Source organism: Mastigoproctus giganteus, chromosome 12 (genome assembly GCF_048544385.1).
Source record: "Mastigoproctus giganteus isolate SK-2022 chromosome 12, ASM4854438v1, whole genome shotgun sequence".
Classification (NCBI taxonomy): Eukaryota; Metazoa; Arthropoda; class Arachnida; order Uropygi; family Thelyphonidae; genus Mastigoproctus; species Mastigoproctus giganteus.
In genome coordinates this window covers 32,713,642-32,729,571 of record NC_143586.1, presented here as the reverse complement: position 1 = coordinate 32,729,571, position 15,930 = coordinate 32,713,642, and the positions used below count along the sequence as shown (strand labels likewise).

At 37.1% G+C, this 15,930-nt stretch overlaps 1 protein-coding gene across 1 annotated transcript in view; it reads left to right on the top strand.

Moving 5' to 3' along the window:
- Nucleotides 1-3,619: 3,619 nt before the first annotated feature.
- Nucleotides 3,620-15,930, top strand: part of LOC150076861 (nuclear exosome regulator NRDE2) — a 117,485-nt gene continuing 105,174 nt past the window's right edge. Inside the window, exons 1-3 of the mRNA XM_090385704.1 lie at nucleotides 3,620-3,854; nucleotides 6,970-7,057; nucleotides 10,377-10,547. Of these exons, the coding sequence (XP_090241830.1) occupies nucleotides 3,722-3,854; nucleotides 6,970-7,057; nucleotides 10,377-10,547 (392 nt within the window). The 5' untranslated portion in view covers nucleotides 3,620-3,721. The remainder of the gene's footprint in view (nucleotides 3,855-6,969; nucleotides 7,058-10,376; nucleotides 10,548-15,930) is intronic.

Below are 15,930 nucleotides of genomic sequence, written 5' to 3'. Positions count from 1 at the left end.
TATTTTCCCGCCGAGGGCAGAAAGATTTTTCGGCGCCTCCTTTACTAAGGGTATATATAGCCTTAGTAAAGGGGCGCCGAAATATATATACCTATATATATTATATTTTATGATTTGTGAAATTTGGCCCCCTTAAAAAATGGCGCCCCCCGCGCAGGGACCCTGTCTTAATCCGGAACTGCGTATTCTAAAAAGAAGGCACGCGCTACTCGTAATTACTTATTTTTGAATTGAAACTTCTTTAGACGTCTCCAGACAGTTTTCAAATTGGTGTAACTTGTGTCCGTGGATTGACAATATTGTAATCGCCACGAAATGATTCATCTCCCCTCCCCATTGTACCACACCAAGCACGAGCGATTCGGCGCCGTACGTCGCAATCATTCGTCACTGCAACGTACGGCGACGACGAATGACGCAATAAGTATCCCCAAGAGCGCGGCCACGGTGAAACTCTCACGCGTTTCCCTTTACGTCTGAAATCGCAATTCAGCTTCTAGCCGTCCGATTTAATATTTGAAAAACCAAAATATTTCTTTCATCATTCCCTACTGTATTTCATGTTTTCCCTCAGGTTGGGCAGCCTGAGGGCTCCTTCCACTGGACAACAAATTGGTACAGCAGCACTAGATAATAGAACTAGGAACGGCTCCTCGCCAGCGATACACCGGGTGTATCGCTCACTGCTAGCGAAAAGGCCTGAAACAACATAAACCTACACATCACACAAACGCATGCACAACATATTCAGGTCTGAAGACATTGTAATTGTTTTAAATACAGATTTTCCAAACTGCAGTTCAACTAAACATCTATGTGCCACCCAAAACAAGTACACATACATACATTACTGTATTTCATAAAAAAAAAAAAAAAAAATTATAATTTAACATGCCGAAGTGAGCTTTGTAAGGCGTATAGAGAATGTATATGTGCAATGTGATCACCGAAACCACTTCCATTGAGTATAAAGGAGAGATCTGTAAAAACCTTTATAATAAACTTGTAAAACAATTGTAAAATATTAAATCATTGTAACATTGAAATAATAAACGTTTAAAAAGATTCTAAAAAAGTTTCACATAACTTCCGCTATGCGTGCTCGGTACACACAATTTTTTTGCAAACCAAATTGCTATACTGTAATATATTTCTGGTTGTGACTGAAAGTTTAATGAAAAATGTTCGTTCGTCTTCTGAAATCAACTCAAAACGAAATTAAATAAAAGAGACTTTATTTTTCGAAAAATAACTGCTATGATTATGAATAAGATATTTTAGTGGCGCAAACTAGATATATTATTTACCACAAAAAAACATTAACTCTTTTTTAATAAAAAAGAAGGAATTTTTAAAATTGAAAACTAGACCACGCACGATAAAAGAACATTGATGTGATAGCAAACTTTGCTTGCCTTGAATATATAAATGCCGCGGTTAAAATCTTTTACACAACTTATGTATAATTCTTATATAAACTGCAACGCGATTGAAATTGATAAATCTAGATTATTATTATTATTATTAGCCATATGGTGCAAGAAAGCCTGAGGCTTATGCTGCACTAGCCAAAAAAAATTTCTGAATTACCCTGAGAGAGAGAGAAGTAGAAGGGAATCACAAAGAAGAGAAGACTGATGATATCCAGCTCAGGAAGAACATACTCACCAGTTGTGAGCCCCTGGGGTAAATGATGTGTAAGAACGTAGTAATCATAGAACTTGGTATATGAATTTAATTTGCATGATCAGTTATATAGATCAAGTCCACTGGCCAGTGCCAGATTTAAGCCAAATACGCCATTGTTTGGGGTGGGGGGGGCCCGAGCGGGAACCTTGTCTTTTCCTTTTGCAAGGATCAAATATCTATAATTACATATTTTGGGGCCTTTTCACATGCTATGACTTGATTCCATCATGCCTAATTCTGTCCCCACTACTTACAGTATGAAAATTAGGTAAAATTCCAGAACAAGGCGCCCCTTTGAAAATCACGTTGAGAAGAAGAAGGGGAAAGCAGTGACATACGGTTCGTAACTCCGCCCACTCACTGCGTTCCCCCCTCTTCTTCTCGACAACTGCACGTGGCGAATGTCACGCAACATAACAGTATGGTGGAGCTGAAAAACAATGAAATTAACGGCAATACAGCAATTTTTTCGGAGCAGCAACCAAAATAATTACACGTAAAAATAACACACTAATTTATTTTTCAAAACGAAAAAAAAATAATAATAATGAGACGCAGTAAACGACCAATTTTCGGCAAATAACTCCCGAAGTCCCGTAAAAAGGTAACCTAAACACATAACCATTTTTCATTAAACACAAATGAAAGACAATTAAAAACGTAACTCCCATTATATATATATTTTTTCGTCCAATGACTGGCTTTTGCTTGAATTCTTCCCGAAGTCGCGTAAAAAGCTAACCGTTTTTTGCTAAACAGAAACGAAAGTCAATTAACACGTGCAACGAACAATAAGATTGCTCTTTGCATAAGTACAAAACGGCAGCATAGAATTTTTTTTTAAAAGAACGCAACGGACACAATACTAGGTTAATGATACGTGAAAATAACAGAAATACAAATCAAACTAAACTCACTTCATCAGTGGAACCGGATTACGACACAAACACAGGACCACGAGGCAATTAGCAGCTGAGCACCATACAGTAGAAACCAGCATTCAAAAGAAAGAATACGCAACGAATTTCGCATTTAGCGCTCCAGTGACGTCCGCGTAAAACGGAGGGGATGCAGTCAGTATGCGGGGCCACATCCTGTCAATCACTGCTTCCCCCGTTCTGACAGCCAATTACAAGGGGGGGCACCGTATATTGGAGTAAGGCCGAAAATTAAATTATTACAGTAAACTAATTATTACTGAGAGAATTGTGAATTGCCACAAATGTGAACTGAATTTTAAATTACCGAGCTCCTGACTTCTTTTTTTTTTAATCGTATGATGTGAGCAATACACCGAAGGAACCAGTTTTTTCCTGCTTCCTTCGTGTATCGTGGCCGTGAGGTCCAACCGGAGAGTACGGCACCATCGTAATAGTCAAGCCCGAGGCGGGATTCGAACCCGCGAACTTTGGGTTGCCAGGCAGGCACTTTACCCACCCGGTCGGCCGCTACCAACTTACACCGAATGATAAAAACAGAAAATCGAAACCCAAAGCAATTCAATTACGAAGTGCTCTTGTTATGCTCCTAGCGTACGTTTATCGCTTTTCTACAAATTCTTTAATTAAGCGTAGTGGGTTTTTGTCCTGTCAGTAGTGGGATATCTAATTTATTTTTAAGACCAGATTATTTTTTTGAAATTTTATCCTCAAGCCGCTCTTTAAAACTTTTTTTTTTTATTATTATTTTCTCTTCTTTCTCATTATGCTGTTTCGTTGGTGATAGCGTTGTGTTTTTCGTTGCGTTATGGCTTTTTATAATAGGAGTCGCTTTTGTAGTTTTCAGCAATGTAGGGAAAAAGTTTTGCTTACCTTGAATATACATTTTTGTTAATATTTTGTTGTCTTATAGAGATGAAAAAATAATTGTGCATTAACATTTTTTAGCTATATCAACAAAAGCTTATTTTATATATACTAATGTGGAACAACCAACAGTATTTAGATACTGAAAATCACAACAGTGCGATATAAGTACATTATATGTGAAATCAATGTAACACATATGTAGGGGCTTCTGAACTTTTGCTAAAATGTCGAATCGTTCAGCTGTCGAAGATGTAATATTTATAAATGATTCAGCTACAGCAGACATATCGGAATGCCAGCTGCAAACTGTGTTCCCTGCATATGCTAATAGGAATAAGGTTTCATTTACTGACCCAGGTAATTTTATTTACGTAATTTTTATTCTTTATATTCAATTCCTGTTCCCAATATTATTTACAAAGTTTTTGTTTTTGCAGATTTTCTCCTTTGATGTCACAACACTGGGCATAAATGTTGTGACATTATAACAGTAATTATTCTGTTTTTCATATTCACATTTGAAGCAAGTGTCATTAGTCTTGCCATTACAGTATTATAACCAACAAGACCTATGTAATGAATGATAAGAGAAGTTCATGGAGAAGAGTCGATGTGTCTGTGTCAACACTATTAATAAAAAGTGTTTTTTTATGGCTTCAGTGAGGAGTTTACAGCTTCATTGTAGTTAATGTACCAACACTAAAGATTATCAGTGAGGCATGTGTGTTTCTTATGGCAGTGTGGGGGATTCAGCTGTATACCATGATGTTCTCCAAGAGCACTCCAGTGTTTGAAGAAGAGCCAGCAGTCAAGAGGATCTGTGTAAGACCAGTGATGGCTCATAATAAGCAGACCATTGTCCACATGGAAGAGGTTATTCAAGAACTCTAGACTAATAATTGACAAAGTTGCATATGGTATTGTGTTGTGCTGTTATTCACATCAACATGACTGTGTGAATTAGGGGCATAAAAGGATATTCTCACCAAGACTTGTGGTTCTGTAAATTACAGTCTCCAGACACTAGATATCTCCATAGCATTAGCATTAGCATTAAGTCACTATGGAGATATCTAGTGTCTATGTATATGACCATAAAAGAGTTCAGAAGTAAATGCCGATGACAACATTACTTCCCAAAATTTAAATTGAAAAAGGAGCATTGCAGAATAGATGTGTGGAAATTCACTCAGCCAAAGAGTAATCAATTGTTGGAATAAACTTCCATTATCTAATGTTGTGGAAGTTATAGATTGAATTAGCTGAATTTTTTCTTCTTTTTTGGCTGATGCTGTATATGCTTATTTTGTTTCCTTGCATCGTGTCCAATACTAGTACTAATCTAGAATGTGCCCCAATCAATGTAGAGAGATGCTGGCCACAGCAACTGTAAAACAAAGAACTGGCAGGTCAATCTCACACCTGCTAGACTCTCACAGCTAATAGTAATTATCCTGTGAATTTACGTGATTTTTTTGTGAAGGAAATTTGGCAAGATTTGACTGAATTATAGTCAAAAACCTGCCAATTTCCTTCACAAAAACCATGTAAAATCAAAGGATTATTACTATTAGCTGAAATATGATTACATGAAATACGAGCCACAATGTGATTTTGTCAAGGAAGAACCTTCTCCAATTTATAGGTAGATATATGGGCCATCCTGTTTTTGTGCCTTTGAATTCTCAGTGTGTGTGTGTGTGTGTGTGTGTGTGTGTAGTAGTAGTCACACACTACCCTCTGCTAGCTTTCTTGCCTTATATTTGTAGTACTATTAATAATAATATATATATATATATATATATATGTAGACAAATGTTTATTTTCAGTGTATTGGGTAGGGGTGTTGACCTGTCAATTGTAATTACCATGGAAAAAATTGAGAATGCCTGCAAGGTAAAAGAGATAACCTGAAATCAAATTAGATTAACATAAAAATAATAATGATGGTACCTAAAGTAGTGGGTCGTCCTAGGGCTTTAACTACTTCTTCATTGGGTCGGCAGCCAAAACTGTAGGAGCCACTGCAATAAGCAGGTCTCTGTTTCTGTTATGATGTATATATGCAAAACATATACATCAAAGCTGACCCAACAGAGACCTAAAGGAAGGAAGGAATAAAATTCAAACATAAATAAAAATAAGTGTATAAATATAAAATAGAGTAAAAAGCCAAAATAATGCCAATTAAATCTTGTTAAAGAAAAATAAATGAAAGTTTGAATTCAAAAAGACAAAATACAGTATAAAATTTAAACAAAGTACCTGTAGATTATGGAATAAAGTCAGGTTAATGCCAACTTACTGTGTGCATGGACTGGAATCGGTGAAATTAGCTGAGTGCGGTGATTACAGAGCAACACTGAGACCCAAAGATGAAAGCCGATAGTTCTCTGTACAGTATATTTATATCAGTTGAAGTTATCCGATTTAGGGGGGAAAGTTGTGAAATCTCTCCCCCCTCACTTGGGTTACTTCAACTGATAGAAATATACTGTACAGAGAACTATCGGCTTTCATCTTTGGGTCTCAGTGTTGCTCTGTAATCACCACACTCAGCTAATTCACCGATTCCAGTCCAAGCACACAGTAAGTTGGCATTAACCTGACTTTATTCCATAATCTACAGGTACTTTGTTTAAATTTTATACTGTATTTTGTCTTTTTGAATTCAAACTTTCATTTATTTTTCTTTAACAAGATTTAATTGCATTATTTTAGTTTTTTAACTCTATTTTATATTTATATACTTATTTTTATTTATGTTTGAATTTTATTCCTTCCTTTAGGTCTCTGTCGGGTCGGCTATGATGTATACGTTTCACACGTATACATCATAATAGAAACAGAGACCCTGCTTATTGTGGTGGCTCCTACAGTTTTGGCTGCCGACCCTATGAAGAAGTAGTTAAAGAGCCGTAGGACCCATTGTTTTAGGTACCATCGTTATTATCATTATTATTTTCATGTTAATCTAATTTAATTTCAGGTTATCTCTTTTACCTTGCAGGCATTCTCAATTTTTTCCATGGTAATTACAATTGACAGGTCAGCATCCCTACCCAATACACTGAAAATAAACATTTGTCTATATTTCATTATGGTTGCTGGGTATCTCTACTATAACTAGTAGTGCCCTGGATTTATAACCCAGTTTAATAATTTAATACTTTTTCTTGCTTGCTTAGTCATTCAGTAATGTGATTATATCCTATTATTTTTATCAATATTATATATATATATATTTACTGTATGTATATATATATATATATATATATATATATATGAGTAATATGTCATCAAAATTAACAATTTCATAATTCTTTATACTTATTATATAGCATTTTCTTATAAATGAATAAATAAATTTCCATTTATGCTTTTTATGGCTACTATAGCCAGAGAAATTTACACATAACTAGTGTTTAAAAAAGTGAAACTAATATTCAAATATCATATTTTTTATTTACAGAAACATCTTCATCTTTAGAGTGGCTTACAAATGCTAGTTTTACATCAGTTAATGCTGAAGCATTATCAGAACTCCAGAAAGAGCAGAGGTAAATATATGAATATATTCAAGATATTTAATTATTTGTAATTGTTTTTAAAGACAGATTTATTTACTGAAATTCAGGTCCATTCTCAGCAATTATTTTCTGTCTTCTTAACTTTCAACCTATACATCATGATATATTTTGTAGGATTACTATTAAAAAAGAAAAAAATTATAGCCGTGCTACTTTTAGAATGTTAAGCAGATGGCCAGTGTCCCTTTCTCTGCTGTTGGAGGGCTAGTACCACATTTCTTGTTGTTTCCAGATGAAATAACGTCTAGAATCTGTTTGTAGGCTAAAACAGAACTTATCAGAGAACAAAAATATACTCCCTTTGTCACCAAAACTGGTGCCACGTTCATGGCACCAGTTTTGATAAGCTCTGTGTTGGTTTGGGGTTAATGAGATACAATATCCTGAAAAAGGCCTCTGAGGTTGGGAAAATTCATATTTTAGCATTAAATCAGCTCACACACCAACCGTAAGAATAAGTATTTACTGTAACTAAAATATTTACATAATAAAATAAAATAACTATTTACAAAAACTACTATTATATTAAATTAAATTATATACATGTAAAAACATTAAAACTGTGATAAAATCCTTAAGATAAAATACACTAAAATAAACCGGATTAAAAGCGATAAAAACAAAAGTCTCTGGAGCTTTCGGAAGCATCGGCTTCCTTCCTCAGCAGTAACAAAACTTCCTGCAGCACGACCATATATATTTGTCAGGGTATTTGGCTAAATTGATTTCGCCTATAGTGGGCCAGTCCAACTATGTCATAAAAGACAGTAAAGAATTTGTGAATTTTGTGAAAGATTTGATTATAAATGAAAACGAGAGCATGATTTCTTTTGATGTGGTGTCATTATTCACATGCATTCCAATTAAACATGGAATATATTGTGTTAGAAAATCTTTGAGTAATGATGTCTCTTTGAGTAATAGATCGCTTTTAAATGTAGAGGATATTTGTTCGGGTGTAGAACTTTGTCTGGCCAGCACCACTATGGTGTACCAAGGCGTTATGTACAAACAGGTTCACGGTACAGCCATGGGATCTCCTATTAGCGCCATCGTGGCCAATCTGGCCATGGAGGAGTTAGAGGACAGGGTTTTTAGTGGATGTCAGTTTCCCATAAAGAAATGGAAAAGGTATGTTGATGATACCTTTACCGTGGTCCAGAAGGGGAGAGAGGATGATGCACTCCATTGGCTTAATAGCTTCTCCCAATTTATACAATTTACCTCAGAGGTGGAAACAGGAGGTACCCTTCCTTTCTTGGATGTACTGGTCTCTAGGGTAGGCCCTAGACTCAAAACTTCTGTGTTTAAAAAACCTATGTGCAGAGGCCAGTACACCCATTATAGTTCAGCACAAGCTGGGCAGCATAAGAATAGTGTAGTGAAAGCTCTACTAGATAGAGCAGGGTTACACTGCACCACCTCTGAGGACAAAGAATGTGAAATTAGACGAGTCACAGCAGACCTTAGAAAATGCGGATACCCCCAGAGGATCATAGACAGATTTAGTAGAGGAATAGAGTCTAACCGTCAGGAACCGTTTGTTCCTGTGGCTACCGCATACATTCCTTACTATCCGGGCGTTACTGAGCATCTCGCTAGAGTTTTGTGGGGTTATAAAACACTCTGTGTGCAGCTTCCCGGGCGGAGGTTGCACACAGTGTTGTCTCAGGTAAAAGACCCAATAGCAAAGGACCTGAGTAGTGGAGTAGTATACAGGATAAAATGCCCGGATTGTGGGGAATGTTATGTGGGCGAGACAAAACGACGGCTCAAGGATCGTCTGGGGGAGCATGCAAACGCTATAGAAACCGCTGATTACAATAAGTCTGCTGTGGCCGAACATTTTTGGGAGAAGCAGCATCAAATTTCCCCAGAGGATGCGGTTATCGTGGATCGAGCGCATGGGTTCTGGAACCGTAAATGGCTCGAGAGCCTACGAATCTGTTCATCCGACCACAATATTATGAATAGGGACAGAGGTATGCGTATGCATCCTCTGTTTGAAACTATCATCCGAAGTACGGATGAACGGTTCTGCTTAATACGTTCCCGAGCTATTTCCGCTTCCAGTTCAGACCATGCGCTGACTGCACCACGTGTATAGGTACCGTGAGCCTGTTATATATGGACGTGCTGCAGGAAGTTTTGTTACTGCTGAGGAAGGAAGCCAATGCTTCCGAAAGCTCCAGAGACTTTTATTGTTTTTATCGCTTTTAATCCGGTTTATTTTAGTGTATTTTATCTTAAGGATTTTATCACAGTTTTAATGTTTTTACATGTATATAATTTAATTTAATATAATAGTAGTTTTTGTAAATAGTTATTTTATTTTATTATGTAAATATTTTAGTTACAGTAAATACTTATTCTTACGGTTGGTGTGTGAGCTGATTTAATGCTAAAATATAATGAGATACAAGCCACTGGCTTCCTTGCTTAGAGTCCATTTGAATTGAGCCTTCTTAACACAGTCTGGTTGGAAATGTTTTCACCTATTGTCACAGCAACCTCAAGAGACAGTTAATGACAGGACATCGTAGGGTTTCATCTTGCTGTTATAGCCAGATAGCAATCTGTTCTGGTTGACATAGCCCTTGGGCAACCTTGACCAGCTCTTGTAATGGTTCTTGTCTCCCGAAACAGCTTCCATAGTGCTGAGACGACACTGCATGACACATTACGCCAATGTGCCAACTCTGCCCCTGACTGCCTGGCTTCAGATCATCCAATGGCTCACCATCTCAAAGATTTATCTAAACAACGATGACTTTCCATCCGGAGTACCAGTGATGTGGCTATCTTACCGAGCAAGCCAAAAAACAGGAATGAAGTGATGTGGCACAATCTGTGTTTTTATAGGCATGAATAATTTGCATAATGTGTGACTCTGTAAGGTGGTAGATCAATTTCTATTGGATACTCAGAATTTGCATGCCAGGATGCCTATTATATCAAATATTTGCCTTTGGCAACACAGTTCACAGCAAAACATTCATGAAGAACTTGTTCTGTTAATTTTGTCAAGCAATGTATAATACATATTAATTCTTTATTATTAATTTGGATAAAATGTACTAATGCATTCTTTGCAAGATAGATCTGTATAAAACATTTTCTGAATTTCAGTTTCCAAAAAATTGGCAGGTATGTATGCATAATTATTTTTTTCTATGGATGCAAACTTAAAAATGAATAAATATCTTTTATTATTATTTTGTAAAATATATATGAGTAGACCTTACTTTGCTCATTTATTTAAGAGTGAAAATTTTTTTTATATTTTTAGATTGCAAAAAGTAGAAGAAGACCATGAAAAAGAAAAAAAAGAACTAGTTAAAAATAAGGAAGCATTGGATACAATAAGTCAAAAAAAGAAAAAAGTTAAAATAAAGCACAGTGCACAAAGAAAATATCAGTTAAAATCTGAGTTATCTGAAGAAGAAGAAGAGGATCTTAGGTAAATCTTTGTCAGATATTTATTAAATTCTTCCAGAAAGATTTAGATATATATTTAGATTTAGATAGATAAAATTTTTTTATATTTTAGATTGCAAAAAGTAGAAAAAATAAACTTCAATAAAATTGAAACTCTATACCACTCAGAAATGCTGTTTTCAGTTTAGTATTAGTAGTGGCAAATAATGCAAGAAAGCAAGCTTATAAAGCATCAGCCAAAACGAAAAGAAGAAAACCTACACACTTCACCCATCCATACCCTCTAAGAATTTATCTAGTTCTTCCTTGAATTTATTCAAACCACCCACTTCCACAGCAACAGATGGAAGTTTGTTCCAGCAATCAACCACCCACTGACTGAAGGCAAACTTCTGCACATCTATCCTGCAACCATCCTTCCTCAACTTGAATTTATGCCTTCTCATGTATGTAGTCTCAGAAAGAGGACTTTAGTTTTGATTTACAATCAGTTCTGGTTTATGTAGTGGCAATGTGCATTTTATGCCCGAGTGATTGATTCTAATTTACTGTGTAGGTGATTTTAACTTTTTAAAATGGCCTCAAAGAGATCTAATGTTAATAATACAAGGAAAGTGTAAAGCTATCGGAAACTAAATTTGACATTCTAATAAGACTGGATTTGGGAGAGCTCTCTCTCTAGATTTACACTATTTTTGGTGGCTTTGCGTGATCTGAAAATTAACAGTATTGCAAGTTGTTATTGTAAAATTGCAAGGTTTTACACTTGAGTTATAGCAATCCCAAAATAACTTATCTGCTTGGTGGAGTTGAATTAAAAATAGTAGAGGAAGAAAGGGATTTGGGAGTTAAGATATGGTTGGACACGATGTTCTCTGAACTATGTAGGTGGCAAGGAAGTCCCTTGGCATCATGTTATGATTTATCATACATTTTCTTGTAGATATGGGGATATCATAGTCCCACTGTATAAAGCAGTTATTAGACTGCACTTGAAATACTACGTTCAAGTATGGAGATTGCACCTAAAGAAAGACATCAAGCTTCTTGAAAGGTTCCAAAGATGGGCATTGTGCTTAGGGAAATTGGCAAAGTAACATTCATGTGAGGAAAGATTTCGATATACAGGTTGCAGAATTTGGCAACTAGGCACTTAGAGGAGACCTGATTTAGTTGTACTGGGCGCTGAGGGAAGAGAGTAAAATGGATGAAGGTGAAACTTTCACTGTTAGGATTCTAGAACTAAAGGCCATAAATTTAAATTATCAGGGAAATAGTTTAGATTGTATTGATGTTTTCTTTTGCCTGCAAAAAGAAAAATTGTACTGGAATCCGAAGTAGTTGATTAATGTAATAAGATGCTTCCATGGTGGTCAAGGCTGACAGCTTGGAGAGATTCAGAGATCAGTTGGATGGGTACCTATTAGGGTTTACAATACTGGTCAAAATCTTAATACCGGTATTTCGGTATTTTTAATTTATGAAACCGGGATACCGGTATTCCAAAAACAAACGTTTTTCTCAATAAATTTTGATGACAATTAGGTGCAATAAAGTAATGAAAAAACAAGTACTGTAATTACTTGAATTCATGTTTTAAATAAACTTTTATTGCAATAATAAATATTTTGAAAAAAAATCACTAAAATACGGTTATTCTAAAAACAAAAAATACACATTGTTACTGCAAAGTTTAGTGATGTTTAAGCATCCACACTACCTGTCCGAATAAAGTGAGGTCTGAAGAAACATAAACAATCAATAGTATGATCTTTTAAATGGATCTAATTTTTTTTTTTTTTTTTTTTTTATGTGAACCCCAAACATGAGAGGTATTAGAACCTATAGTACTTAGTACCGTGCTTGGGTTGGAGGTTGAGAAGACGATAGAAGATATTTGTTGACATTGGACTTGAACTTCTGTAGATTGTAATTTTCAGGAAATACGTATGAAGGAAGGTTGTTCCAGAAAACGGCAGTTGAATGAATAAATGAGGAAGATGAAAAGTTGGTTCTGTGGGTTTGAAGTTGGACAGTAAATGGATGTTGGCTGGTGGCGGCACGTGTTCGGACTGTTTTGAAAGAGAGAGTGGGAATTATAGAAGCCAATTCAGAAGAACAGTGCCCATGGAAGTATCTGTAGAAGAGGCGTGCAGCAGAAACAGTGCATCTATGAGAAAGCGAGTGGAGAGACTGTTAGAGATGAATCATTAATTAACCTAACTGCCCTCTTCTGAATGGAATCAAGAAGCCTGAGAGAGGTTTTAGGGGCACCACCCCAGATTTGGGAACAATATTCTATGACAGGGCGGATTTGCGATTTATACAGAGTGAGCAGCTGTTTGGAAGAAAAGTAACGCCGAGAGCGAAAGAGAAAACCAACTTTTTTAGATGCAGAGGAAGCAATATTTGTAATGTGCTTGTGCCAAGAGAGATTAGAAGTCAGGGTAATCCCCAAAAGAGATATATCATTTTGCCTAGAAATCGGAGTGTCCCTAAAGATAAGCATAGGTACAGAAGAATCCTTTTTCCGAGATATAAGACAAGACTGAGTTTTAGAAGGTTTGAAATCAACTAAGTTGTCTTTGCCCCACTGCAGAATTACCTGAAGATCCCCGCATTTAAGGAATTGGTAGCAGATTTTCGAGAAGCTGAAGCTGATGAGCAGGACAAGGTTTCTCAAAATGGAAAGTAGAATGCAATGTGCTATCATCGGCAAAACTATGGATAGGATTTCCAGTCAATGGAAGAAGGTCATTAAAATAAAAGAGGAAAAGAGTGGGGGAAAGAACTGAACCTTGGGGGATACCGGCATTAGTGGAGAAGTTAGAAGACAGAGAGCCATCTACCATCACCCTCAGTGAGTGATCAGAGAGAAAACTGGATAACCAATTACTAAAAACAGTTGGCAAACCATAAGATGGAAGCTTGTTTAGAAGACCTTTATGCCAAACACGATCAAAAGCCTTTGAGATGTCAAGAGCAACTACTTGTGTTTCACTGAACTTTGCCATTGAACTAGTCCATAAATGGGTAACATAAGCCAGAATATTACCAGTGGATCGACAATGACGGAATCCATACTGGCGATCGTTGATCAGATGAAAGGTTTCTAGGTAGTTTAAGAGTTGGCGGTTAATTGATTTCTCCATTACTTTAGAAAGAGTAGAAGTAATTGCAATGGGACAATAATTGGATGGGAGGGATTTGTCACCCTTTTTAGGAACTGTCTGGATATGAGCAAATTTCCAAGCAGGAGGAAAAACACCTTTGGAATAAGAAAGTGAAAAAAGGCGGCAAAGAATAGGAGTAAGTTCAGGAGCACAGGTTTTGAGAACAATTGGAGAAATACCATCAGGACCTAGAGCTTTCTTAGCATCAACATTCATCAAAATCCTTCTGATATCCTTTTGACAGAAGACCACTGGAGGCATTGAATGGAGCGTGTTGGGAATGGTGGGAGGTGTTTTACCAAGATCATTAATACATGAGCTGGAAGAAAAATGGGATGCTAGAAGGTCAGCTTTATCCTTGGGTGAAGTGACAACAGAACCATCTGGTTTGGACAGAGGTGGGAGCAGAGATCGGCAGAAGTTGCGGCCAATAGCTTTGGCAAGAGACCAGAATGCTCGGCTACCATTAGGGCAAGAAGCAAGTTTTCTACTCTTAGCCTGTTCAAACTCTAGTTTGGACTGATTAATAACTGCTTTACAATTGTTGCGAGCTTTGGTGTAGGCAGAAAATGAAAGTGAAGAATTTGAAACAAGCCAATTACGATATGCAACATTCTACTCTTGAACAGCCTTAGCACATTTATTGGAAAACCAAGGTTTAGATAAAGGACGAGATTTTAAAGTGGAGTGTGGGATAAAGGATTCCATTCCTGCAAGAATAATTTCACTGACACGATCTGAGCAAACGTTGACATCAGAAGTTTTGAAACAGTAATCCGACCAAGGAAAAGAAGAAAAGTCTCGCAGGTCATCCCATTTTGCATTCTTGTAATGCCAAACAACACGAAGTTGGGAATAGCCATGAGATAAAGGTTCCATTGGAGAAGAGACAATCACCAAGTTGTGATCTGAAGTGTCTAAAGGACCTCTCACTTCGACCGTGTACTTAGAAGGGTTGTTTGTGAGAAAAAGATCAAGCGTATTGGCTGTATGATTAGGATTGTCTGGTATTCTTGTAGGTAAATGTACAATCTGTGCTAGGTCATTAGTAATTGCAAAAGCCTCAGCATCTCGACCTGCTGGGTCGGTGTGACTAGAAAACAGAAGCCAGCTGGAATTGTGAACATTAAAATCACCAAGGAAAATTACCTCACTGTTAGGAAAGTTGGACTGGAGAAAGTCAAGTTGCAAAGAGCGGAAGTCAAAGAGCTCCAAGTGATTAGTGAAGTTGGGAGAACGGTAGAGACAACAGATGAATTTGACACAACGAGGTAGAGAGATTTTAAGCCAGAGAAGATCAAAGAGAGGAGATTCCAAATTGCAAAGTCTGTGACAGGGAACATCAGAACGGACATATGCACAAGCACCATCTTTGAGGTGAAAGGAATCATACAGAGAATAATTTGGGCATCTGAGATGAGCAGTAGTTGAATCAACCGATAACTGAGATTCTGTCAGAAAAAGTACAAGGGGTTTGGCAGACTGCAAGTGGAAATGGACATTGTTGAGATTAGAATTGAGACCACGTATATTTGTGAAATGAATTAGGAAGTGCTTGGGAGGTTTAGATCTTTTCGCAGAAAAGCTTGCTCTATTAGTTTGACAATTCATGGTGTATTCAATAGTAAGAAAAAGTGGGTGGGACATGCTGTATGAAGTAATGAAATTTTTGGATATGGTGTACACGTGGTAAGAATATACCCAGATCCTTGACATAACGTGGCCTCGACAATGCTCCCCACATACACACTACTCAGACTGCCTCCAGTCACTATCTGGCAGAGTAGAGGTAGCAAGATTATACACTAGCTGATCCGGAAGCCTCCTAGAGAGTTACCAATAGGTTCGGTCCGGTGTACTAACTAGCAGCCGGCCTGCGAACACCGTTTTAGAGCTGTACCCTTGAAATGTAAGGAATATTGGATCTCGCCACGACGTTCATCATAACCTCAAAAGTCATCAGTCACACTGCATGATGGAAGAGATAGGGAAAGGTTGACCGGAACTTAGCTCTAGAGACTAAACATGGGTTGCACCACTTCAAGCCTCCAATAAGCAAAGTGGTGGTATTTCACCGGTTGATGAGAGTCATCTACCACCTAGTACTGCCTGGTAACATAGAGGGGCGGCGTACCTCCATGTGGTTTGGGCGCCACACCTCGACCCCTGCTTACGTTGGTTCATACCTGGGTGGTCACCCACCATGTACTTGTGCATGGAAGTTATACCCAG